This window comes from Canis lupus, chromosome 38 (genome assembly GCF_003254725.2).
Source record: "Canis lupus dingo isolate Sandy chromosome 38, ASM325472v2, whole genome shotgun sequence".
Classification (NCBI taxonomy): domain Eukaryota; kingdom Metazoa; phylum Chordata; class Mammalia; order Carnivora; family Canidae; genus Canis; species Canis lupus.
In genome coordinates this window covers 2,991,780-3,016,563 of record NC_064280.1, presented here as the reverse complement: position 1 = coordinate 3,016,563, position 24,784 = coordinate 2,991,780, and the positions used below count along the sequence as shown (strand labels likewise).

General features: G+C 47.6%; 1 protein-coding gene across 12 annotated transcripts in view; it reads right to left on the bottom strand.

The window, feature by feature from the left end:
* Positions 1-23,943, bottom strand: part of SRGAP2 (SLIT-ROBO Rho GTPase activating protein 2) — a 235,254-nt gene extending 211,311 nt beyond the window's left edge. For 11 of the 12 annotated variants that reach the window (XM_025421058.3, XM_025421060.3, XM_025421059.3 and 8 more), the window contains exons 1-2: positions 23,787-23,943; positions 21,513-22,122 (exon numbers count right to left, since the gene is read on the bottom strand). In XM_025421058.3, coding sequence (XP_025276843.1) covers positions 21,513-21,579 — 67 coding nt within the window. In that variant the 5' untranslated portion in view covers positions 21,580-22,122; positions 23,787-23,943. Of the gene's footprint in view, positions 1-21,512; positions 22,123-23,075; positions 23,290-23,786 lie in introns of those variants that run through there. The other variant, XM_049106860.1, reaches the window with a different exon arrangement.
* Between the last annotated feature and the right edge of the window lie 841 nt (positions 23,944-24,784).

Sequence of the window (24,784 nt, the reverse complement as noted above, 5' to 3'; positions counted from 1 at the left end):
GCTGTTGACTGGGTGGACTTTCTGACAGCCAGAATGCTGCGAGCAGCTCAGGGGCTGAGGCGTGCCGGGCCAAGCAGGCCAGCACAGGTTTCCACCACACCCAGGCTTCAGCTTGGTAGAAAATGAAAATGGCCAAAAGAGTTTTAATGAATTGTTAATGATTTAAGTAGGCACAGCGATATCCTTGTGAGATAAGACAAAAGGAACCTAACCAAGAATATATCCAATTATACAACCCTGGCACACATTCAGGAAGCTTCCAGAAAAGAATGGATGAAGGCCAGAAGATCGTATGCCTCCATACCCTCCCCATGGAAGCCCACCCATACATTTCTTTTAAAAAAAGCATTCTCTTCTCTTCTCCAAACTCTCCTGAACAGACTATTCCACAGCCTTCCTTCGTACTTTCATCCTATCGTGCTACAAATGCCTGGCTTCTGCCTGATGTCAACCCTGCCTCTCAACCATTTACTAAGGGACAGGACTAAACTTGAGTTGTTTCCTGTAGACAAAAGTACAATGGTCGCCTTTAAGATCACCTCCTTGAAAGAAAACTGGTTTTAAGCTGATTAAGAAACTCCATGCTTACAGGTTCTCACACTTGGTATGTCTTGGTCTAAAACACCCCAATAAGATAAGAGGTGAGATAATGGCTCCCTCGATTGATTGAGAAGGAATGTCAACTTTATAAAGAAAAAAAGAGGGAGGCACATAGGTGGCTCAGTTGGTTGTGTCTCCTTTTTTTTAAAGATTTATTTATTTATTCATGATAGACACACACACACACACACACACAGAGGCAGAGACACAGGCAGAGGAAGAAGCAGGCTCCATACCGGGAGCCCGACACGGGATTCAATCCCAGGACTCGAGGATCGCACCCTGGGTCAAAGGCAAGCGCCCAACTGCTGAGCCACCCAGGGATCCCCCTGTGTCTGACTCTTGATCTTAGCTCAGGTCTTGATCTCAGATCCTGAGTTCAAGCCTGGCACTGGGTTCCGCGCTGGGCACAGAGCCTACTGAAGAAGAAGAAAAGAAGAAAGAAGAAAGAAGGAAGAAGGAAGAAGTAGATTAAAAAAAAAAAAAAGGCCCTCATAAGTACTGGGAACTGTCAGATCCATGCCATTCTTTTGTACAGCATTTTTGCAAGCAGATTTGATTTTCTTTACTCAAATGTCTCCAGTTTTGGAGTTTACAACACCGAAACAGATTTCTAAGATCCTCCAGTGTTCCACTCTCAGCTCTAAAATAAATTTCTTTTAACATTAAGTCAGGACGCTTAGATTGCTGTAAATAAGAATGATTCTAAATCAAGATTAAGTTGGCTTTTCAAACAATCAACAACAGTATGTCACAATCACCTGCAAAAGCCCAGCACTAGTTAAACTCCAGTGATGAGTACCAAAGAAATATGAAATAGAATTCCTGTTATCCAGTCCTAACAATCTAGAAACAGCCCTCAATTAATTTACCAACAGAATACGTTACATAGTAAGATTATTTGTAATTTCAAACACATTTCACTAGTTTCAGTTCTCAGGTGGGTAGCGAACTGACTTGGCTCATAATGTAACTGGAATACCGAGTATGTGCAGATGAAACCTGATATAGAAAACTGCTTTAACACCAGAAATATCTAGCGTGTTTATGGTGCTTTGTTAGTTTCTCATATACATAAATGTCACCATGACCCTGTGAATAGGTGGTATTTGGTAGAACAATGGTAATGTTTCCAACGGCTGAGGAAGTGGAGGCACAGAAAGCCTAAAAACTGCTTCAAAGTCACAAGGCTGCTACAGTGGCAACAGGAAACTCCAAGGCTCTTCTTCCAACTCCAGATCCTGTTCCCAATCTGCTAGAGACAGGGATGAGAAATAGGTGTGGGATGGAATGCCTGGGTGGCTCAGTGGTTGAGCGGCCACCTTCCACTCAAGTCGTGTTCCCGGGGTCCTCGGGTTGAGTCCCACGTCGGGCTCCCCACAGGGAGCCTGCTTCTCCCTCTGCCTGTGTCTCTGCCTCTCTCTCTAGGTCTCTCATGAATAAGTAAATAACTAAAATCTCTAAAAGAGAGAGAGAGAGAGAGAGAGAGAGAGAGATAGGCATGGAGTGTTTGGTTTTGCTTTATTGTTGAAGACTGGTGCCTGAGACAGGAAATTTCACAGGAGAAAGATGAGGAGGTAAAAGGAAACTTTTAGTGATTCAAAATAAGGCTTAGGGCACTTTTAGAAACTTTAGACAATGACAGCCCTGGGCCTTACTGTCTTTGCCTTTTCAAGTTCACCTGCCATGCTTCAGGTACATGGAGGAGGGGGTTGGGTTGGGTTTTTTGTTTTTTTTTTTAAGATTTTATTTATTTATTCATGAGAATACACAGAGAGGAGAGAGAGAAGCAGAGACACAGAGAGAGAGGCAGAGACACAGGCAGAGGGAGAAGCAGGCCCCATGCAGGGAGCCCGACGTGGGACTCGATCCCGGGTCTCCAGGATCACACTGGATCTGAAGGCGGCTCTAAACCGCTGAGCCACTGGGGCTGCCCTTGGGTTTTAACTCATAAACAGGAAGACACCATCCAGAAAGGTCTGAGAAGAATTTCTTGATAGCTAGGTAAGCACTGGAAAAGAGGTGATGAGGACGATGGACACAGGTGTGACAGAGAATGAGTTGAGTTGCCAGCCCAGGAAAAATGGCAGAGGGGGCTGGAAGCCGAGGGAAGGCAGCGTTCTAGTAAAGCGTGCATGAGGAAGAGTGTTCCGTTCACCCTCACCACGCACCATCAGGCCAAGGCCGACGAGGGACGAGGCGCCAGCAGCCGTGAGCCAGCCGCGCAGAAGTAACGGCCTCTCCCCCTCAGCAAGGGCTGATGCTGAGGAGACATCTACGACATTATCAGGTGACCACACAAATTATCACACGTCTGTGAAATCCACAAAAATCCCTCTAACTGAATAAAGGTGCAGAGTCTCATCCCTTCGTCCACGAATCCAATGAACATTTCCTACGTGCCAAGCGCCACACCAGATGCCAGGAAAACAGCCGTAAGCGGAGACAGCCCCTGCCTTCAAGGAGCTCACGGTTTGGCAGGCAAGAAGGATGTACCCGTAAACAAGTGCCAGATAGTCGACTGCTAGGAGTTCCTTTAGTTCAGCGACCAAAGCCCTGGCACAGGAGGCTTCCAGCATAAACAGAGCCCAGTGGCTTCCCCAGCACGCTCTGCTTGGCAGACTCGCTGTTTATCATTTACCCATCTATATACAGAGGCTCACACTGACACTTAGGCCAAATCTATGTTATTAATCACATATTTGCTGGCTAAGTCACTTGCCCGATGTCTACCCTGCCCAAGTCACTGTTTTGTTTCCAAGGGGGAAGAATGTGTGTGTGTAAATGACGCCCAAATTGTGTAAGAACGACCTGAACTCGGAGTGGTTCTTGAAGGGCTCACCACAGCACTGGCATGTCCTTTCAAGCATGGCCCAGGGAGCAACAGGTGATTCACTTTAACAAACATGCTCAAGTCAATGTTATGTAGGTCAAGTCCCATGGAAACAACTCCAAAAGACCATCCACCTTCTTCTGTCACAGCAAATTAAATCTTAGTTTATATTTGCTTGGGCTGTGTCATTTACAAAGCATTTATGAAATGGTTATCTCTTAATTTAAGTAACATGGCAACCCCTCATTGTAAGTATTATATGGTCATCTTTAATCTAGAGAAGCTGAGGCCAGGAGAGGTTAGGGTATTATGCAGGGCCGTGCGATGAATGGCAAGGGTCAGAGCTGAATCTGGCACTCAAGCCTTCTGACCCCCCAGTTGGGTGTTTCCTTCTACCAAATTGGGGCTTAAGATTCCCAAGCCAACGGTTGGTAATCTCTGTCACTTAGAAAAAATAAAAAGGAGAACAAGAATTCCTCCAGTCTCCCTGGATCCAACACACTGGATGACAGTAAATCACAGGCCATTCTGTTCAGAATAGAAATAACACTAAAAATTCAAAGCCTTTGGAGGTGATGATGGAAGACATTCAGTTCCACTGCCAATACCTAAAATATATTTGCCTATAAATAGCTTTAGTTTGATCCCCTCTCCCAACAAATCCCACAGCACAATCTCTAATCAAACCCTCTATCCAGGAGCCATCTCACCATCCCAAAGTTATTCAAATTAAGGTGAATTAGCCACTCCTGCCTCCACACCTCGAAACAGCACCAGCACCAGCACCACCCAGTCGTGTTTTGCTGAACTCAGCCTCTCCCACACTCCCTGGGATGCTTTTAAAATAACTTGTTCGTTAGCCAACTCTTTGTCAACCATGGGAGCTAGGGGGGGCGGATGGGGTGTTGGGGGGGGGCTTGAATCGACTTTTCTGTAATTCTCAGAGCAGGAGAGAGATGCTCATCAGCAGAGCAGAGACTCAGAAAGCAATTTTTTCCTTTCCTTGTTCAGCCAGGGCTCATCCCCTACAGGATGTTGGGAAAGAAAATGCTATTAATTCCCAAACACAAACAGTGAGTCCCCTTGAAGGGGGGGGGGGGAGATATTTTTCAAACCGAAATGTAGAAAAGCTGCAAACGAGGTCAGGTATTTGGCATGTAGGTGAGATGCCATCTATCTCGCAGTTTCTCTGCAACATTCCCAATTTAGGAAAGAAAATGACAGATTTAATGAAGGGGGGGATGTGGGGAAGGACTGGCACTGTCACTTACCTGGTGATATTCCTCCTTGAATGGAACTGTCACCTCAAACTCAGAAGTCTAAAATAACCCTCATTCTCTTGCAGAGTGCAGCATCTTCTCCTGACTTCCCCACAGCGAATTCTCCCTTTGCCACCAGCCTTCTCGCTGTGCCCCAAGCTCAGAACCCTGTGCCCTGCGTGACTCTTGCCTGGCCCCTGGCTCCCACACTCATCCCTGCAGCTAGGCTCCCCCATCTCAGTAGAAACTCTGGACTACATAGTGTGGTCCAGCACGGACCAAGGGGAAAAGAATAGACTGACTTTGGAGTCCTACAGACCTGGGCGTTAGTCCCCAGTCACCATAGATCAAGGGCCTGAGCACAAGTTTCTAGTTAATGGAGAATCACTGCTTCCCTCTGTGGTGGCTCTAAGAACTGGTCACAGTTACCAACATATTCCCAGCAGCCACCGCAGGGGGCCGGCACAGACTACTAGAGTACACTGTGTGGGCAGAAGCAGGCCTCCCTTGCCAGCCTGGAGCAAGCCAGGAGTCTCTCTGAAACACAACTTCATCACACCAGTCCTCCATCAGACTGCCTCTATTGTTCCCCACTGCCTCAGCACACAGCCAGACTCTGGCTGACCGTCCAGATCATCCAAAATCATCTGGCCCCATACTACTCATCTGTCTTGGCCTCCTGTTCTTCAGCGGTGGGGGGGGGGGGGGGGGGGGGGTGCCCACTGACTCAGCCAAACATTTACTGGTGCCCACCACAAGCAAACACGGTGCTGGTTGCTGGGAATGTGAAATGAAAGGTTGTCTACCCTCGCGAGCTCACAAGTGGCTTTTTGGCAGGGAGCCTGTTTCTAAGGAAAGGGGCTTGAAGGTGGACATGAGGACGGATAAAACCATCCTTGTATTGTGGTGTAGGAAGTGATGTAGGACTGGTCAGCTCGGTGGGGACTGTGGGAACACCGAGGGAGGCGCACACACTGCCTCTGTTCTTCCCTCCTACTCTGGAGTCAGCCAAGAGCCTATGCCATCAGTCAAGATCTTGTTCATTCTGGCCCACCCCTCTCCATCTCTGAATTCCTCAAGTTCTTATCAACATGACTCATCTTCAGTCATCCACTGGCTGATGTCATCTCTTTTGTTGCTGTGGGTTAATTTTTTTTTTTATTACTTTTCGTATACATTGGCTGTTTTTCTCCACCAGTTTATATGATCAAGGAGGATATAGATGAGACTCTGGACACCTCTAAATCTCTCATGAAACCTACATAGTAATTATTTGTGGCATGGGAGATATATTTGGAAATACTGACAACCACAAAATATGTATTCTTTTAACTGTGACAAACACCTGCTCCCCTCACAGCTTGCTAGGCCCTGGCTTCTGCAGGGGTAACTTTGTGTCCTACTCAAGATGAGATAGAAGACCCCTGGGTGTCTGAAAATCTTTCAAAACATAATTTGCTAAAACCATAGTTTCAACCCTTAGGAAATATTTTGCAAGTGAAAGAAGTTCTCATCCCAGGTGGCAAAGTGTTAACACCACTACAGCAGGACTGAGGAGTCATCTTGCCCACAAATATGTGTAAACTCAACATCCATACTAATGGGACACTACAAATAAATGGGGAAAGACATGGACTCTTTTGATAAATGAAACAGAACAAATGGTTAGCCATATGGAATATAAAATAAAGTGAGATTCCTACCTCACCATTCACAAAAATAAACTCCTCATTTATTCAAGGCAAGTATTTGAGAAGCAAAACTTAAAAACCTTTAGAAAAATACAGGCGAATATCCTTATAATTTCTGGAGAGCAAAGGCTGCATGTGTTTAAAAAAAAATAAAAGTCCAAACAACAAAGAGAATGCTAGATAGATGTGAGTATCTTACAACAAAATTTCTTATACATCAGAGAATCCAGCAAAAAGTGAAAAGATACGCCAGCTCTGGGAGAGGCGTACATAATCTGTATCACCAACAAAGGATGGGTGACAAAGATATGTAAGAAATATGTACACAGCAATAAAAAAAAAGAAAAACAACCTAACAGAGCCATCTCTAGATTGAGGTTCAAGAACTACTCGGGGAAAGGTTCCAGCTCATCTACCAGACTTTAAAGGACAGAAACAGTGAGGTAGCATCTTATCCCACTTCTGTATATTTTATTGCCATTTATAAATTTGTTATCATATTATTATCTCAATTTATCCACACAACAACCCTGGCACGTAGGCAGAACACATAGTATAACGTTTTACTGACAAGGAAATCAAGACTCAAGAAGGCAAAGGATAAATTCGGGGATACATCTACAGCACTTCCTAGTGAGAAGCAAAACCTAGATTTTCCACCTTCCAATCCGTAATCTTTCCGTTTAAAAAAAAAAAAAAAAAAAGACAAAACTGCCTCCACTCTTAAAAATAAATACATGTTCAGGGGGATCTCGGTGGCTCAGCTGGTTAACTGTCTGCCTTCAGCTCAGGTCATCATCTCAGGGTCCTGGGATCAAGCCCCATGAGTTAGGCTCCCTGCCCAGCAAGGAGTCTGCTTCTCCCTCCACCTCTGCCCCTCCCTCATTCATTCATTCTCTCTCTCTCTCTCTCTCTCATAAATAAATAAAATCTTTTTAAAAAAATACATGTTCACACAAAAATCTATACATGAATGTTTATAGCACTTTTACTCATACTAACCCTAAACTGGAAACAACCCAGCTGTCCTTCAATGGGTAAATGGTTAGCAAACCCATGTACATCCCTATCATGGGTAATAAAAAGGAACTAGTGATACATACAACAACCTGGATAAATTGCCAGAGAATTATGCTGAGTGAGAAAAAGCCAATTCTAAAAGGCTACATACTATATGATTCCCTGAATGATATTCTGAAAATGACAAGGCTACAGTCATGAGAACAGACTGGCAGCTCCAGGAGTTAAGGACTAAGGATAAAGGGAGGTAGGATGAGGGAATAGTGGAGAGAGGCAGGACTATAAAATCAACATGAGCCACCCAGTAGTAATGAGGCTGTACATATTCTGACTATATCAATGTCAGTGTCCTGGTTGTGACATTGTACTATAGTTTTTAAAGATTTTAAGTAAAGGGTACTACAATCTATTGTTTCTTCCAACTGCATGTGAATGTATAATCATCTCAAAATAAAATATTTCAAAAGTGACCAAAAATTATTAAAAGGCCTAAAATCACCCTGCCCTGCTATAGCACCATTCAGAGGTTAAATGAGATAAAGTACGGAAAGGCACTTCACAGATCACCAAGCACACGGTAATACTAGGTACAATCACCATCTTCCACCTCAATCAGCCTTGGCCACATCACTAAATGTCCAACCACTGGGCTTTCCTATCCCTCCACTGTGGTCCTTCACTGTATTAATGCAATCTGTCTATCCCTTTTAATACACTGAAGCTCCTTGAAAGCCAAAACCTTGTTCTGTATCTCTATATGCCTGCAACCTAGCACAAAACCAAGCACAGAGTGGGTATCAGATAAATGGGTACTGGTTGAAACTAGTTCATGATTTCTGTGTTTAACACAAAGTATCCCAACACTGGTAGAAGTGAGGAGGGGAGGGGCTGAGAAGAACACACTAGAAGCCTGTACTAAGGCCTCAAGAATTTCATCAATGACCTCTTCCTTCCTCAAGCCTGAGAACCCAAATGAAGCAAAGGTCTGTACAGAGGGTGTGGTGGCGACAGCAAAAATATGAGTTCCATTCATCAGGCCTCCTTTTTTATCCTGTTTCAAGTTCTGCAAATGAAGGAATTGACCATTTATAGTTTGGGTCACTGGAACAAGATGGGAAGGTAGGCTGTGGTGTACTCTTCTGGAAAAGATTTTAAAGGTTAGCTGACAGCTCTTTTCCTGAAATGATTAGACTGAAGAATTGCCCGAAGGGCAAAAGAATGTACTAAATGATCTGTCAAGATCTCTGAGACCTCACACTCTCTGCCTGGGCAAACATAGTTGGTTAAGGGGGGAGGCGGGGGAGGGGGTTCCCACACCCTGAAAACAATACTAGCTCCTTACTCCTCCTCTGGATAGTTTTTCAGCAAAAAAGAACCCCCCCACCCAAAAAAAAAAGAAAAGAAAGAAAAAAAAGAAACACAAACAAGCGGGTGCTTTGTTGCTCCTAATGTTATTGGATAATTTTTCAAATTCTTACTCAATTACATATCATGCTGTTATCTGCAATCTCCACAGGCTAAATAGGCCTGCTTTCACATCATGTCCACTGAGCCTACAGAGCACAAGTATTTCCAAGTAATTCCAGCTCTTATAAACATGAGATCGTTTTACATTAAGTTGTGTGCATGTGTATGTGTGCACATGCACACGTGTGCACAGGCCTGTGCCCAAGAGTGCCCGGTCTTCTAGGAGCAGTAAGGAGGAGATGTGGGGCCACGGCAGGTTAGAAACTTGGGAGGTTTCTGTTCCTACCTAAATAATGATTAACTCTTTTTGCTGCTAAATTCAGAAGAGTTGGCATTTCTGTAGTAGCAATCCTGCTGCCCCGTCAAAAGAACAAATATGGGCTCACATGCACATATTTACTGTTAGAAGGAAATAAGTGGCACAAATCAGTTTCAGACTTTGGCAGTGGGAGTGCTACTGAAGTTTTAAGGAATACTAGGTATTTTTATTTTTATTTATTTTTTTTTAAGATTTATTTATTCATTCATTCAGAGAGAGCGAAGAGAGAGGCAGAGACACAGGCAGAGGGAGAAGCAGGCTCCCATGCAGGAAGCCTGACGTGGGACTTGATCCTGGGTCTCCAGGATCACACCCCGGGCTGCAGGCGGCGCTAAACCACTGCGCCACCGGGGCTGCCCAATACTAGGTATTTTTAAACTGTGCTGTTAACTGCCTTAAAATATCCAGATCAAGAACCTCATTAATCAAAGCAACACACACCATCTACCCAAAACGTTTCAATGTTTCGTTGAAAATTGCTGACAGCAGAGAGTTGAGATAAGTTACATCACCACAAATCAATGAATAAATAAGACAGATCAAGAGATACAGCACAATTGACTCCAACGACTAACACACAAAACCTATTAATGTCGTTTAAAGATAAAAACTTTAAGCCAGGAGTAGGAGAGACAAGCAGGAAGAATCTATGGTATCTATTCTCTGGTTTCTATCCTTCCCTCGGGACAATAATCAACATGGAAATGCTATGCAGCAACTTACTTTATAATAACCAGGTTTTGGTCATAGGTCCTAAAAACGATGAAGCAAAGAACTAGCAATCCATCTTTCTACTTTCCAGCTGAGATGGGAATACCAAAGGTGGAAGGACTTGTCTGACATTACGCAGCTAGTCCTCCATTACCCTACAACCATCCCTGCCTCCCTATGAATGATCTTTTTTAAATGCTATAATGATAAAAATATGAGCTGTCATTATTATTAATAGTACTCATTTAAAAACAACAGACTTAGCCTGTTCATTAGGTGAAAAGAAAACAAACACAAACGGGAAAACATTTCAACTCCACATTACAGCATAACTCATCACGATCCCCACACAAATCCTTTAGTTGACCAAGGGCCGAACCCATGAAGAAGGGTGTAGGTGGCAAGAGGCCATCCTGCATCCTAGGAGAGCCTGCAGTCACTTCCCCCACAACCCAGATGTCCACATTAACCCTATTCCAGTTCCACATCCACATGGCCTCCCCCTAGTTCAGCCCAGCCCAGAGGTCAGGGATTTAAAAGCCTCCCATTTCCTTATTTCTTAAATCGTAACTAAAGACAAGCACCTAACTTCCTTTTTCTATTTTTTCTTATTTAATTCAAGCACAGCACACAGCAACATTACATGTCTACAATACCAAGGGTTACACAAGTTCTACCTCTAGCCCACCAACATGGGCAAAGAAAACCATGCACACTGGTGACGGCAAGGAACTGTCTCAAATCCATAGGCCTCTGAGCTCACCAGAAGTCCAGGGTTTAACATATTTATCCTGATTAAAGTATTTATTGTTCCGAGTAATCCAGCCACAGGTCCACCACGAGGCCTGTCAAGTAACCATCCCTTCCCTCCATCTCTCCAACTGTGAAGCACATCTTCCTAACAGATAGTGACACCTGACCAAGTACCACTTCAACTGCTCTCCAGAGCAGCTGCCACCTTGCCACCACCTGCTGTCTCCACCACCACCACCCCACCCCTGCTGCCCCTGTACGTGTGCGGCAGCCAGGCAGACATGGCCAACTCTGGGACTGAGGAGACTGAAGCTCAGAATATAATAGGTTTTGTTCTTACAAGTGCGCCTGCTTAATAGGGCAAAACTGTCAATATATTAAGGTAGAAAAATAAGAACCATGAAAGCTGGGAGGGTATTAGAAATTTTCTAATCCAAGCCCAAATCTCCTGGATGAGAAAACCAAGGCAGGGAGGGGAGGAAGGGGGTCAAGGAGGTATGTCCCAGAAAGACATTTAGAACACTGCATGAACTACTTTTTGCATCCTGATCCTAGGAAATGAGATCTACAACCAGGACAATGTTAAGTCAGCTTGGGTTCATCGCCCATCTCTCACTTACCAGCTATGTGCTTTGGAGTAACTTCTGTAGCCTACTGGTGCCTCATCTGTGAAACGGGGATCATAAAAGCAACTACCTTGTAGGGCTGTTGGGAGATTCATGTTAGTATACATAAAGCACTTAGAGCTTAAATATAAGGAGAACTCAATAAATGCCAGCCACTGTCATCATCATCAATTGTTAGCTGGGGCCAAGAATGATTGTCTCCATTTCATAGATGAGGACTCTAGCAGCCTTGAGACCTAAGGGAGTTACCCCCAAAATCACAGTGGTAAATGACAAAGCCAAACTAACACCCAAACTTTCTGCCTCCAAATGGCACTCCTTCCCTTGGAACCATTCTCCCTGCACAGAGTATTGGTCCAAAGCAAGTACCTGAGTCAGGATGCTTCCCCAAAGAGCACCTTATTCATGGGACAAGATCTGCCCCAATACACCCCACCCCAATCAATCAATCAATCAATCAAAACACAAGAGAAAGACTAGTGGAAAAGAGAACAGATCCCTAAAGGATCCCAATGTTTGGAGAAATCGTTGCCAGGTCTTCAGAAACAGGATGTACTTCTTAAAGCTGATGGCATGGCATGTCTTGGCCAACTCATGCTCTCAGACCCCTTTGTTTTCTGTGCCTGGTCTTCCTGTGGAGCCCTGGCCACCCAGACGCCTGTGGCTGATGAGATCACCTTCTCCTGGGAAAGGGCGCTCAGACCCTGCCCTACGAGTGGTGATTTGAGATGCAGGATCTGGGATCAGACAGCAAAGACTCAGTTCCAACTTTCATAATGCCTCTCGGGTCACCTGCCCACTGATTAGTGCATTTTTAGAAGAAAAGGTTATTTTAAAAGACTGCCTTCTCCCTAACAGATGGCATCCTAAAATACCCACAGAAACGCAGGAGGCACACTCCCCAGCTGTTTTCCTTTCCTCATGAATATATATTTCAAGTTCAGGACCATTCATTCACAATGTATAAATAAGGTCAAGGCAACTGAATACCAAATGACTTGAAAATCAGAGGGGAGAGTCTCCCTGTTAGTCCCTTTGAACCTTTCCTCCCTGTTTTTCCATAGATCATACAGCTGCTTCGAAGGAGCCAATAGCTCTCTCCAAACACATGCTTCAAAAAAGTATCACAAAGTCCTTTTGCTGAGTCAACTGTTTTAAAATAGACCTCAACTTTCTCAACTTTAGATTTCAAATATCTGCTTAAAATGATAAATAAATCCTGGACAAATGTAGAATTTGTTTTGCTTCAATTACAGAAAACCTTACTTTTTGTTTTACACTCTGGAACTTGGGAGTTAATATTTTTCTTGGTTTCCAAGGAAAGAAATGTGACTGAAGATCAACTCAATTACAGTTCCAGGGCAGTGATTTTCAAGAGGGAAGAGGGGGTAGTACATAAGGAAAAACACCCCCCTCCCCCATTGGGGAGCCTTCACATGCTACATGGTGTGTACTTGCCCTTCCATAATGACAATTTTCATCATGTTTGATCCACTCTGAATTTCAAATAACATCAACATAAGGAGAAGGCTTTTTATTGGAGTAGGGGGAGAAAGGCAGAAATATGGCACAGGCACATCCAACCTCAATTCAGTAAATGTCTGGTTCTATTTACAAGCATTTTTTAGAGCTTCTTTGTGCCAGAAGCTGGACACATGGCAGCAAATAAAAGATAGGTCTGTTCCCAAGGTGCTCAGTGAGCTGTAAATAAAAAGATGTAAACAAAGAGATTACAATGGAATATAATGAATGCATAGAAGCATCAGGACATTGCTAAGGAAATGCTCTGGGTTGTGTTGATTAGCCCTATGCAGAAAGTAAAGGGAGATGCTGAGGAATCTTGCTTGGCATCTTGCACAAGATCACTGTGAAGAGAGAAGCAAGGAAGACTTCCTGGAGGTGGTGGCATCTGAGCTGGCTTTTAAGGAATAACTGAGCTTTCCAAGTCCAAGAGAAAGAACCCATTCCAAAGAGAGGACACAGCATGCATAACACAAGAAGCATGAAATAATGTAACACGGTAAGTGGTAAGGAAACTAGAAGCAATTCAGCTTTGTGATGGTGAAAGACATAAGCAGAGTAAGGGCAAAGTGATGGGTATAAATAGTCTTCTACATTATGATCTTAGTATAATAGTGGGTTGTTTTTTTTTAATCAGCTGAGTGGGGCACCTGGGTGGCTCAGTGGTTGGGTATCTGCCTTTGGCTTAGGTCATGATCCTGGGGTCCTGGGATCAAGTCCTGCATCTGGCTCCCTGCAGGCTCCCTGCTTCTCCCTCTGCCTATGTCTCTGCCTCTCTCTGTGTGTCTCTCATGAATAAATAAATTTTAAAAAAATAAAAAATAATAAATCACCTTGGTGATATTATGTAAGATATACCATCAATATCAAAATAAGAAACCGTTTTTTAAAAATTATTTACAGTAATTTATGCATTTATCATAATACTTGATAATGTTTACCAAGAGCCACCATTGAGGGCTACAATACTGTTCTAGATGTGCTCCTACCTGAAGGGTCCCCTATAAAAAGAGCTACGTATTTAGCATTTTCTATTTGGCAGATACTTGACACACATTCACAATAAACCAGCCAGGTAGGTCTTGCCATCTCTACGTCACAAGAGAGCACGCTTGGAGGAGAAGCTGAGTAACCCGAGCAAGGCCACAGGGCAAGGAGGTGCTGCTGCTGAGGTTCCCACTGAGGGCCTGTTCCAAGGCCTGGGTTCTTTGCACTGCACTAAGCACCTTCAAAACTTCCCACCTAGACACATATTTAGAACTGAAGGCAGTACAAGATGAATGCCATAGTGCTGTGTCAGTCATCCCAGAGAGAAGGGTCCTTTCTAGTCAGAGTGACCATGGAAGGCACCCAGCAGCCTGAGACCTTAGTAGGCAAAACTGTGGAACTGGACAGGGAGAAAGGGGCACTCCAGGAGCAGCACTTGGACTCAGACTCTGGTGAGAGCCCAGGTCCTAATTCCTGTCCCATCATGCACCAGCAGTAGCCCCTGGGCAAGTCACTGATTCACCTGCACCTCCATTTATTCATCAGCAAAATGGGGTAAGAACAATGTATTCCTCCTAGGGTTGGTGTGAGGTTTAGGCACAATCTATGTAACGTACTTAGCCTAAGTACATGGTAAGCCCCAAATAAACAGCAGAATGTTAGCTAATAGATGTCTTTCAAGTATGGCAAATCATCCAGATAGGCCTCCAATCCTCTTACAGTAAAATAAGAGATATGGTTGATGATAGAATTGAGACTAAGATTGAGGACCCAGTTAATGTTCACCTGGGAAGTTGGTCTCTTCTCAGCAGGGAATCAATCATGAGAGGAAATAAGCCACATTCATGGCATTCTGAGCAGATCTCCCAGGGGAGCCCCCAGCCCCACCCCTTGGCATCTGGCTCACTTGTGACCCTTTCAGAAGAAGTGTGAGGCCCTAGAGACTGATTCAAGTAAGGTCTTTAGGAAAAACAGATACTGTCACTCATCAACATCTAACATGTCCAAGATTTTTTTTTCTCGCCCCCTCCCCTCCTAAGCACATAGTAATAGCTGAGGCACAATTATTAACCAAGCTCTTCTGGAAGGCTGTCTTTATTCACTAAGGCAATACATAAATAAATAAATAAAATTTCCAGGAACTAACCTGGGTAGCTTGGATCACTGTTTATTTATTACTTTTTTAAATTTAATTAAGACCTGGTTTTTACTTATTTATTTTTAAGTTAATGTCATTTCTGTAATGTAGTTATTATATTACTCATTTAATAATATACTATAATGAAGACACTCTTGGTGATGATCATTCTGCTCACTTATCTTGATTGGGATGATTTCATGGGTGTGTTAGCATATGTCAAAATGTATCTAATGTATACCTTAAACATGTGTGGTTATTACATGTCAATTAAACTTTAATAAAGCGATTAAAAATACAATAAAAATTTAGTAATTCATGTAATTATTAAGAGGTATTAAATTGTTATCTACATACAATGTTCATATTAGAGCATAAATACATATTCATAATAAGAAAACATGAACACGTACATTTAAATCTTAACTCTAACAAGACTTATCAGGACACGTGATTATATAGAAATACATATACAGGCTTGTAAAACTTGGGTATAGAGGACATTTTTGTAAATAGGGGTACGTCATACTGTTCACAGCAGCAGTATTTGCGATAGCTAAAAGGCAGACACCGCCCAAGTGTCCATGGAAAGATGAATGGATAAACAAAATGTGGTATACACCTACAATATGTGATACCTAGAACTGTCAGACATACAGGGTGAGAGTCAGACATCCAGGGTAGGAGTAAGGGGGTATTGTTTAATGGGTACCGAGTTCAATTCTGCAAGATGCAGAGTTCTGGAGATGGATGGTAGTGCTGGTTTGCACAGCGGGAATGTTCTAACTGCCACTGAACTGTACACTAAAGAATGCTTCAGATAGGGACGCCTGGGTGGCTCAGCAGTTGAGCGTCTGCCTTCAGCTCAAGGTGTGATCCCAAGGTCCTGGAATCGAGTCCCACATTGGGCTCCCTGCAAGGGGCCTGCTTCTCCCTCTGCCTGTGTCTCTGCCTCTCTCTGTGTCTCTCATGAATAAATAAACAAAATCTTAAAAAAAAAAAAAAAGAACAATGCAGATCGTAAATTTTAGGTTGTGTGTATTTTCCCACAAGTAAAGAGATGAAAGTTCCTACACAATATTGTAAAATCAGTAAAGGTGTTATTTTGTAATTCTTAAAAATGCTTTTAAGTGCTTTCATTGATTTTTTTATTTATTTTTTATTGGTGTTCAATTTACCAACATACAGAATAACCCCCAGTGCCCATCACCCATTCACTCCCACCCCCCACCCTCCTCCCCTTCTACCACCCCTAGTTCGTTTCCCAGAGTTAGCAGTCTTTACGTTCTGTCTCCCTTTCTGATATTTCCCACACATTTCTTCTCCCTTCCCTTATATTCCCTTCCACTATTATTTATATTCCCCAAATGAATGAGAACATATAATGTTTGTCCTTCTCCGACTGACTTACTTCACTCAGCGCTTTCATTGATATTTAAGTCAAATACCTTCCGAGGTACCCTTTCCAGATACCCTAAAAGACCAATTCTGTAGCTTACACCAAGTTAAAACTGTTTACTTGAATTTTATTACCAGTAGAGATCTACATATTGACTTCTTTTCCCCTGCCATGTGACATAATACTTCCAGAACAAAGCCCTGGGAGGTCTAGGGTGTTAAAGAAGGCACAATTCCCAGGACAAAAACTTCTCTTCTGGAAGAAGGGCTCTACAGGTACCACTGGCAGCCCATGTTTATCTGGAGTGAACAATGGGAGCCTAGGAGTCAGAAGCTGGGCACCTGCTGATTTTAAAGGGTGTGGATCCTACAGATCAGGGCCAGGTCTGACTCTGTAAACTTGGCAGCAGAGAAATGACTGGGTCCTGCCCTGGCTTTCAATCTGTGCGGTGCATGAGGATGTGGCCATAACCACCAGATGGGCTTCTCCAAAGAGATTTCTGTTCCCGTGCCCTAGGAGAATGTCTGAAATTTCAAAAGGGCTGCTCACAAACACACGTCTCAACACTGCGGCTTTGCCCAGCACACAACATCCCAGCTCCTTGCCCACTACCTTCCTCCGACCCTTACACACAGAGTGCTTCATTTTTCCCAGAGCTTCCTTTCCTTCCAGGAGTTCAGCTTACTGCAGAGCCCTATTTTCCCTGAGCAATGGAAGAGAAGCCTTCAATCATCTCGCAGGAAGATGATAGCATCTGCTTGGGGATTCCAAGGAGATGTTTTACTGCAGCTTTTCACAAACTGATTATATTTAAAGCTCCCTTGGGGGCTGGGGGCTGGGAGGAAAGAAGCTTCAGAGAAGACCTTTGTTGGCATGAGTGAAGAACCGCTCAGACCTCCCAGGGGAACAACCTTGTTTAAATACCAGCAATCCACATTTCCAAGTGTGTGTGTGTGTGTGTGTGTGTGTGTGTGCGTGCGCGCGCACGCCCACAATATGTGCGGAGTTTTAAATTTCGTCTCCAGCTCTGGAAGGGTCCTAAAAGGGTTAAACTGTTTCAGGCAAAGGCCTGAGGCTTTTCTACCAAAATGCTCCAGATGGAAATTAGAGAATTTCACTTCTCAGCTCTGTGGTGCACACATACTGCCCTTCTAAGACATTTAAAAAAAAAAAAAAAAAAAAGGACAAGACCCCCAATGTTCTCAAGAAAGAAAATTTGCTCGGCACACAGTGCCACTCTGTTTCAGAGGATTCCTCCTGGAATATTTGCATTAACTGTCAATCTCAAGCATTCTGGGGCACTAGAAAAACTCAAGGTATGGCGAGGGTAAAGGAAAGGGTTCCAGAAGAAGCCGAGGACAACACTCGCAGAGAGACTACGCGGTGATGTGAAGCCTCCCCAAGGCTCGCCAGATCATCATCTCCACCGTGTCTTGCACTGTACCACCTCTTGCAGCTCCAACCTTGCAAGAAGCTAACAGGCTATAGGCCAGAAGGCCTCAGGTTATGACCAGGAGCCTGACCAGAGTTGTCAAGAATTTCCAGAGATTCACGGATATGAAAGCGTTTCATTAACTGGAAAGAGCCACGTAAAAGCACTATGAATATTATTGCTTTTGAGTCAGACATTGAGAGGCATGAACTTTCAAAGGAATCTGAACACCCACAAACCAGAAACAATGATGGTTTTGAAGAAGGCGGCTACAGGCAGGCTGATGAAGGAGGCACGCCCCTCATAAATGTACCCTGGCCACGGCCTCGGCCTCGGGTTGGGGCTGCGGCCTCAGAAGCCCTCGGGGGCCCGTGCAAGCAGGTGGCTGACAGAGAAGCAAAAGCCACAGGGCAGACAAGATCCCGCAGAGCCCATTTCGAGTCCACTCGGTTCAAGCCGTTCTGACAGAAAAAGGCATAAAGCCCAGGACTCTGGTCAGAGGAACAAGATAACGGCTGCCAACAACTAGACAGTTTATCTGTTCATTTTGCAGGAAGGGAAACTGAGGGCTCTGGGGTTCAAGATACCTTTCACTGCTACTGGAGGAACCTAACCTAGAACTCAAGCTTCATACCCAGATTCGTCTCCCATCCCTGAACAGGGGTCACGCTGAGGGTGAAGGGCCAGTTAGCCTTACGGTTAGCCTGACGTGGCAGGACGCAGGGCTCGCTAACAGAGTGGGTGGCGAGCACACATACCATGCCAAATGATTTCCACAGACCATCTCATGGACTCCTCACAGCTACCTTAAGATGCACAGTATTTTGCCTATTTTCCAGTTAGGAAGTTAAGGCTCAAACAAGTCACGGACCTCACCCCCGGCGCAAGATGAGCAAGTGACCCAACTGAGATTTGACACCTGGGTCAGCTCAAAAACTCAAAAAAACCTGTGTGCTCTTAGCCACCAGACCAAAAGAGCAATTTTCTTTTTTATCTTGGCATCTGTAAGAGAAGGCCAGCAGCAGTACCAGGCTCATGTAACACATTAAAACCTGAAATGCAGAATTCTGACTGAGGGCTTCTACCTGGTGGGGGAGCAGAGCCAACCTAGAACCCGGGTCCTTTGTCTCCAATCTCGATGCTCTTCAACGAAGAACCTGGGTTCTAGAACATATGTTCCTATGCTCCATAAGAGATGGGTCTTTGTCTTAGCCACTGCTATACCGCCAACCCCTAGAACGCACAGAATTCACTAAATAAAGGGCTGGTGAATAAGGGAACAGAGTCAAGCTGCCAGGATTTGGCCGTGTGACCTTGGGAAGTCTTCTCACCCTCTCGAAGCCTGTGTCTTCATGCAGTGAATGTAGGGTAAAATAATATCTATCTTCTGGGTTGATGTCAGAATTAAACAAGACAACTCATATGAAGCACCTGAGACAGGCTGGAACATCATGAGCACTCAAAATGTAATCTATTATTATTATTACCACTACTATTATTTGTTGATAGATTTGGGCTTCTTAAGGATTTCTTTTTTCCTACTCTGGTCAGATGATGTTTCATAGTAAATAAGAATAGGGCAAAACAGAGAATTTGAAGTCAGTAACCAGCTTCTACTTTCAGCTACCACCACCTAGCCGTGTGACCTTGGACAAGCCTCTTAATTTCTCTGTACTCCCCTCCACTATAAAATGAGGGACTAAATCATTTAAATCCATTTTTTATCAGGCAGCTTCTCTAAGTAAGACGTCATGCTCGGCCACCTATAAAATTCTATGATCCTGAAGTGTCAGTGGAAAATATCAGAGCAAAGCAAAAACATTTTTCCTGCTTGCGGCAAGGTTGAGGAGAAACCCCAAATAGCCAACTGCATTACATCATCTCAATGAGCAATGTTTGTAAATACGCAAGTATTCAATTCTGAGACACTCGTGAGAAATCTTTCACCAATAGGAATCAGCAGACAAGGTTCTATTAACACCTATCAGCCCTGAACCTTCCAAAAAATAAACATATAAAATCACTTTGCACCTTAGTCAAATGGTGTGCTTCTGGAGAGAAATCTGGGAAAGTCAAAGTTATTAACGTTCCCTACTGCAACAGTTAAGAATAGGATGTGTAAAAAAAAAATAGAATGACATATCTGGTTAAAATGGCAAGGGGGATTCCAGGAGCAGAATACAGTGCATCTGGACAGGACACAGAGGCCAGTGGCCTATTGTTTACAAAAACAGGTCCAGATTATGAACAGTGACAGGAGGCCAAGACCTCAATTATAACTCACAACCACACCTCTCCCAATCCCTGCTCAACTGAAGCTATCAATCAATCAACTCCCCCACCTCTGTAATAAACCCACCAATATTTGCAGCCAAGTGGATAGAAGGTCCCTCAGGGCACCTCCAGCATTGACCAAGCTGATGACATTAAAAAGATCCTACAGGCAAAACGGGGGCTTGAAACTACATTCCAACCTTCCAAGAGATAAGGCAGCTGCCCATTTCAAGCTCTACACTATCCCCACCCCAGGCAATCATTAGAAGGGAGACATGGCCCTTCCCAAGTCCTCTATGATAGAAAAGGTCTCCTTGCATTGGTGCAGGCAAAGAAGGAGGGGCCCCTCCCTCTGTACTCTGAAACAAAGGAAAACCCAGAGCTCCAACCATGTGGTGTAACGTTCAAGGCCACCCACCTCTCCCACTCCCCAGCTGAAGTCTCAATGGGCTAGAGCACATGGCTCTTCCCAGTGACTGGCCAGGAAGGGACAGTGCCTTGCACAAACACATCCTGGGGCTCTTTAACAGGCGGGAACCCGTCCTATGGGAATGGCTGGTTAAAAAAAAAAAAAAAAAAAGGTTGTCTGGGAAGGGGCCCTGATTCATGCAGCACCAAGTCAGGTAGTCAATTAAATGTGTAGACAGATCACTTGGTTTCTCCAGGTCCACATTTTGCTTTAGCCTTCACATTTTTGCAGAGGCAAGTGGGCCTTTAAAAGCATGCATTCTGGAGCAGAGAGTGACAACACAGAAGGGTTAAACAATTATGTCTTCCCATTCTCCAGAATCAGCACCACCCAGCAACCCTAACATCCCAACTCCATTCATGTTTAGGTGAGGGCGGAGACCGGGTGTGAAATGACCTTATTCTTTCTGTTCTCTGATCTCTGACTGAATACAGAGCAACCAGAGACCTGGCAGGTACAAGGTGCACCCAAGGTGGCTACAGACTTTCAGTGTCCGATGCCATAGCAAATGTCTCCTTTTGATATAGTGCATCGGAAAAAAACCCCGCCTCTCCAGGGGCTCCCCAAATGGTATACCTTCTCAAGGTTGCCTTTCTCTACCTGGACTCCTCTTCAACCTCTGACATAAATTCCCAAACACCTGTCAGATTTCAGTTGTCCTTCAAGGAAACCTGACCCAGACACCCAGAGGCAAACTGCCACCTTTCTCTCCCCCAAGAACCTCCCGCCCCTCCCCCCACCCTATCTAGCTTGTGGGAGAGGGCTGCCAAAATCAGGGCCAGCCCTTACAAGAACAAACCTACAGCCCACTCTAAAAATTCCTTTCCAGAGCCGGTGGCCCCTGGCACAGCCCATCCCTTGGAGGCTCAAACCCACCTATGAAACCACCTCTGGGCTCAGCCTGCCCCCACCTGCTCCACCCAGAGAAATGAACATCCTGCAAATCAGGGTGGAAATACATGCCTCAATGGTCCACAGAGCATATGCATCATGCAATTTTTCAAAGCCCTTACCTTTGACCTGAGTATCGTACTCTGCTATGATCTCCTTATCCTTTTTGAATTTGGCTGGAGACGTCATGTTTTCCTTCTTTCTTCCAAATTCAAATTATGAATTGATAGATCCACGGGAAAAATCCAACCACCGAAATCAATACCTCCAAGACCGCTTCTCCCAAGGGCAGAAGGGGCCCCCCGCGGTGGTCTCCAGCGCTCCGGGGAGCGCGGGCTGCGGGCTGGGCTGAAGGCTACGGCGGGCACATGCAGACGGTGGACGCTGGGGCCGGGCGCGGCGGCGGCTGGTTTCTGTGCTAGAGCCGGAGCCGCAGCCTCAGCATTAGCCGGGAGAACTGCAGCGCCCGGAGGCTGGCCCGGGGTCTGACATCAACGACAGAGGCAGGGAGTGGAAGTCCTTCCGCACAACATGGTGTGGGGGGTGCGGGGGTGTGGACGCGCCCAGCTGTGTCCCCGGGAGGGAGTGGGTGCGTAAAAGGGTGCCGGGGGAGGGCTGGGCGTGCTTCGCGGGTTTTTGTTGCACAGGCTCGAAGATGCTGCAAATCAAATCCCAAACGGGAGCCGCAGCAGCGCAGACTGGATCGGAAGTCGTTTGCTCCGGTTCACTTGCCTGTAAATGCAGGGAAAAGGGGAGGGGGCGATGAGCCCCAGCGCAGATCCTAAGCGCGGCGGGGGTGGGGTAGGGGACGTCGTTCCGAGCCGGGCCTTGGCCCATTCATCTCGGCCAAACACCGCCCGGCCCACAGAGCCCGGCGCGGCGAGGTGCGGAGGAAGGAAGCTCCCTCCGGATTTTGTTTTAGGGCTGGAAGAAAACACTTTGGAGCAGCCGCCTGCGCGGGCTTCGGGTGGGGACTGCGGCGGGAACGCGGGGCTCCGGGCGGGGACTGCGGCACCTCGGCGGCCTCCGAGCCCCGCCAGCGCTGGGGAGCGGCCAGCCGCGGGGAGCACCCTCCGCAGTGGCTCCGACGCGGCCCCTGACCCCGGGCTGGGGCAACTCCCAGGACATCAAAAGGGATCAAAGCCAGGGAGGGACAAGCCACCCGGGCACAACTTTTCTTCCCCTCCCGCCCCTCCTCCCAGTTGTTTTGTTTTTGGTTACTAGCTTCTCTTGGCAGCAAAATGTTTGGGGCGGGGGGGGGGGGGGGGGAGGAGACCTGCAGGAAAAAGCCTGCTCGGCACGGGGCACATCCAGGAAAACAATGTGGTCGACAGAAGCAGGAAACGGGTTAGAGGCTAGGGTCGGAGTCGGGAAAACCCGGAGGCGGGGGACGGGAGGCAGCCACCGCCTCCCCCCAGCCAGGGACCAGAGCGACTCTTAAATGCCACCCCCAATATTTTTTTGTCACTGTGCCCGGCCAACCCGAATACCGCACCCAGACCCAGGCTGGGGGGGGGGGGGTGTTGGGAGGGTCGCAGTCCCGACTCCTCGCACCAGGAGGTGCCGGAGGAAATCCCGCCCTGGCCCAGGCCCGGGAGGCGGGAGGGAGGCGGCGGGAGCGCAGTCGGCCGTCAGGCTCCCCACCGTGCCGCGGAGGCGCCCCTCCCTCCTGGGTCGCCCCTTACCCTCTCCTCGGCGGGGGGCGGGGGGCGGGGGGGCTCCCGCCGGGGCCGGGGCTCCCACTTCCCGCGCGGGGAGGAGGAGGGAGCCCGGGCGGCGTGCTGGTTCAGGCCGGCAGGAAGCGGGGAGGGGTGTGAGGTGGGGTCCAGCGGCTGCACCGGAGCCGGGGATAACGGGAGCTTCGGCGCGCCTGCGGGTGGAGAGAGGGCGCAGGGAGGGCGGCCGGGGCGGGGGGGAGCGCGGGACTGGGGGCCGCGGCGTTACAGGGGCGGGAGTGCGGGCAGCGCGGGGGCCCCGCGACGGGTCTGCGAGCGCGAGCGCGTGAAAGGAGCCGTCCCAGGCGGGCCGGGGGCTGAGTCCCGGCTGTAAGGCGGCTGGCGAGCGGGCAGCCGATGGCTACGGGTGACGCCGGCGACGGCTGCCCAGCAGTGGCCGAGGCTGCCCGCGCGCGGAGGGCTGGGGAGCGGGCCGGGTGCGGGCTGCGCGGAGGCACGGTCCCAGGGCAGAGCCCCGCTGTGCGGCGACAGCATCACGGGCTGTCCTGGGAGCTCCGGAGAGGGTCGGGGGGGGGGGTCAGAGGGGTTCCGGGCGGCACCGCTGGGCGACGCCGCAAGCAGCATCCGCGCCCCGTCCTTCCCGCCCCTGCCCGGGTTCGTCCAGTCAGGGCTCCAGCCCCGCGGCCGCAGGAGGCGAGGGGAGAGGCAAGGAGCCTTTACCTGGCTCTGACGCGACGGGTCTCGGGCCCCGGCTCCGCTTCCCACTCGGAGATCTCCTCCCCTCTTCCCCGCCACCCGCTTCTACGCAGATCGGTCCCCTCGTCCCCAGAGGAGCCTCCGCCAACTCCGCAGGACCCCGCCGGGAAGCGGAGCCCGCCCCCTTACCAATCAACGCCCACTTTCTATCGACCGATGGACCCGGGAGCCAATAGGAATAGCCGATCCCGCGAGGACGGGAATGGGGGGAGGAGCTGGCGAAACCTGGAGGCGGGACTAGCCCCGCGGAGGCGTGGTCACAGGGTAAGCTCCTCCCAGAGCCGCCGAGCCCCGAGGTAGAATTAATGGGCGGGATTAAAAGGGAACCAACAGCCAAGCACACGCTCTTGAGGGAAAGCACGACCAATTGGACCGGGGCAGGGAGGAGGGGCGTTGCGGAGAATTGCAGCTAATGGAGAGCAGAGGCCGGCGGGCCCTGTGGGAAGCCTCCCAATAAGAGGCGCGAAGGGCGGGCCTCGCCGCTTCCACGGGGGCGGCAGGAGGGCGGGCCCAGCCTGGCCGCCGCCCAATGAGCGCAGAGGCGGAGCCAAGCTCGGCCAACCAGAAGCCGCGCTGGTCTCGGCACCGTTGCGGAGGCGGGGCCTACGGTCTCCGAGCCACTAAGATCTCTGCAGCCTCCCGAGCCGGCCAATGCGGGACGCGGGCGAGCTCTAGTTCTCCCAATCGGTGCGCGGCGCCGGCAATTCAAACTGACAGCCGGTTGGGAAGGCGGAGAGAGCGGAAGAGCGAGCAGAAAACGACGCGTCGGTGACAGAGACCCCGGCTCCCACTGAGCCCCACAGGCGACCTCTGACCCGTCCCGCCGGCACCACCGCGCGCCCCGAGCGGCCGCTCCGACGGAGACCCAAGGGGCCGGCGGGGCCGCGGGGGACGGAGCGGGGGGACGGCGCGAGAGCCCGCCGGCGCGCCGAGGGCTGGGGCGGGGGCTGCCACGGGGGAAG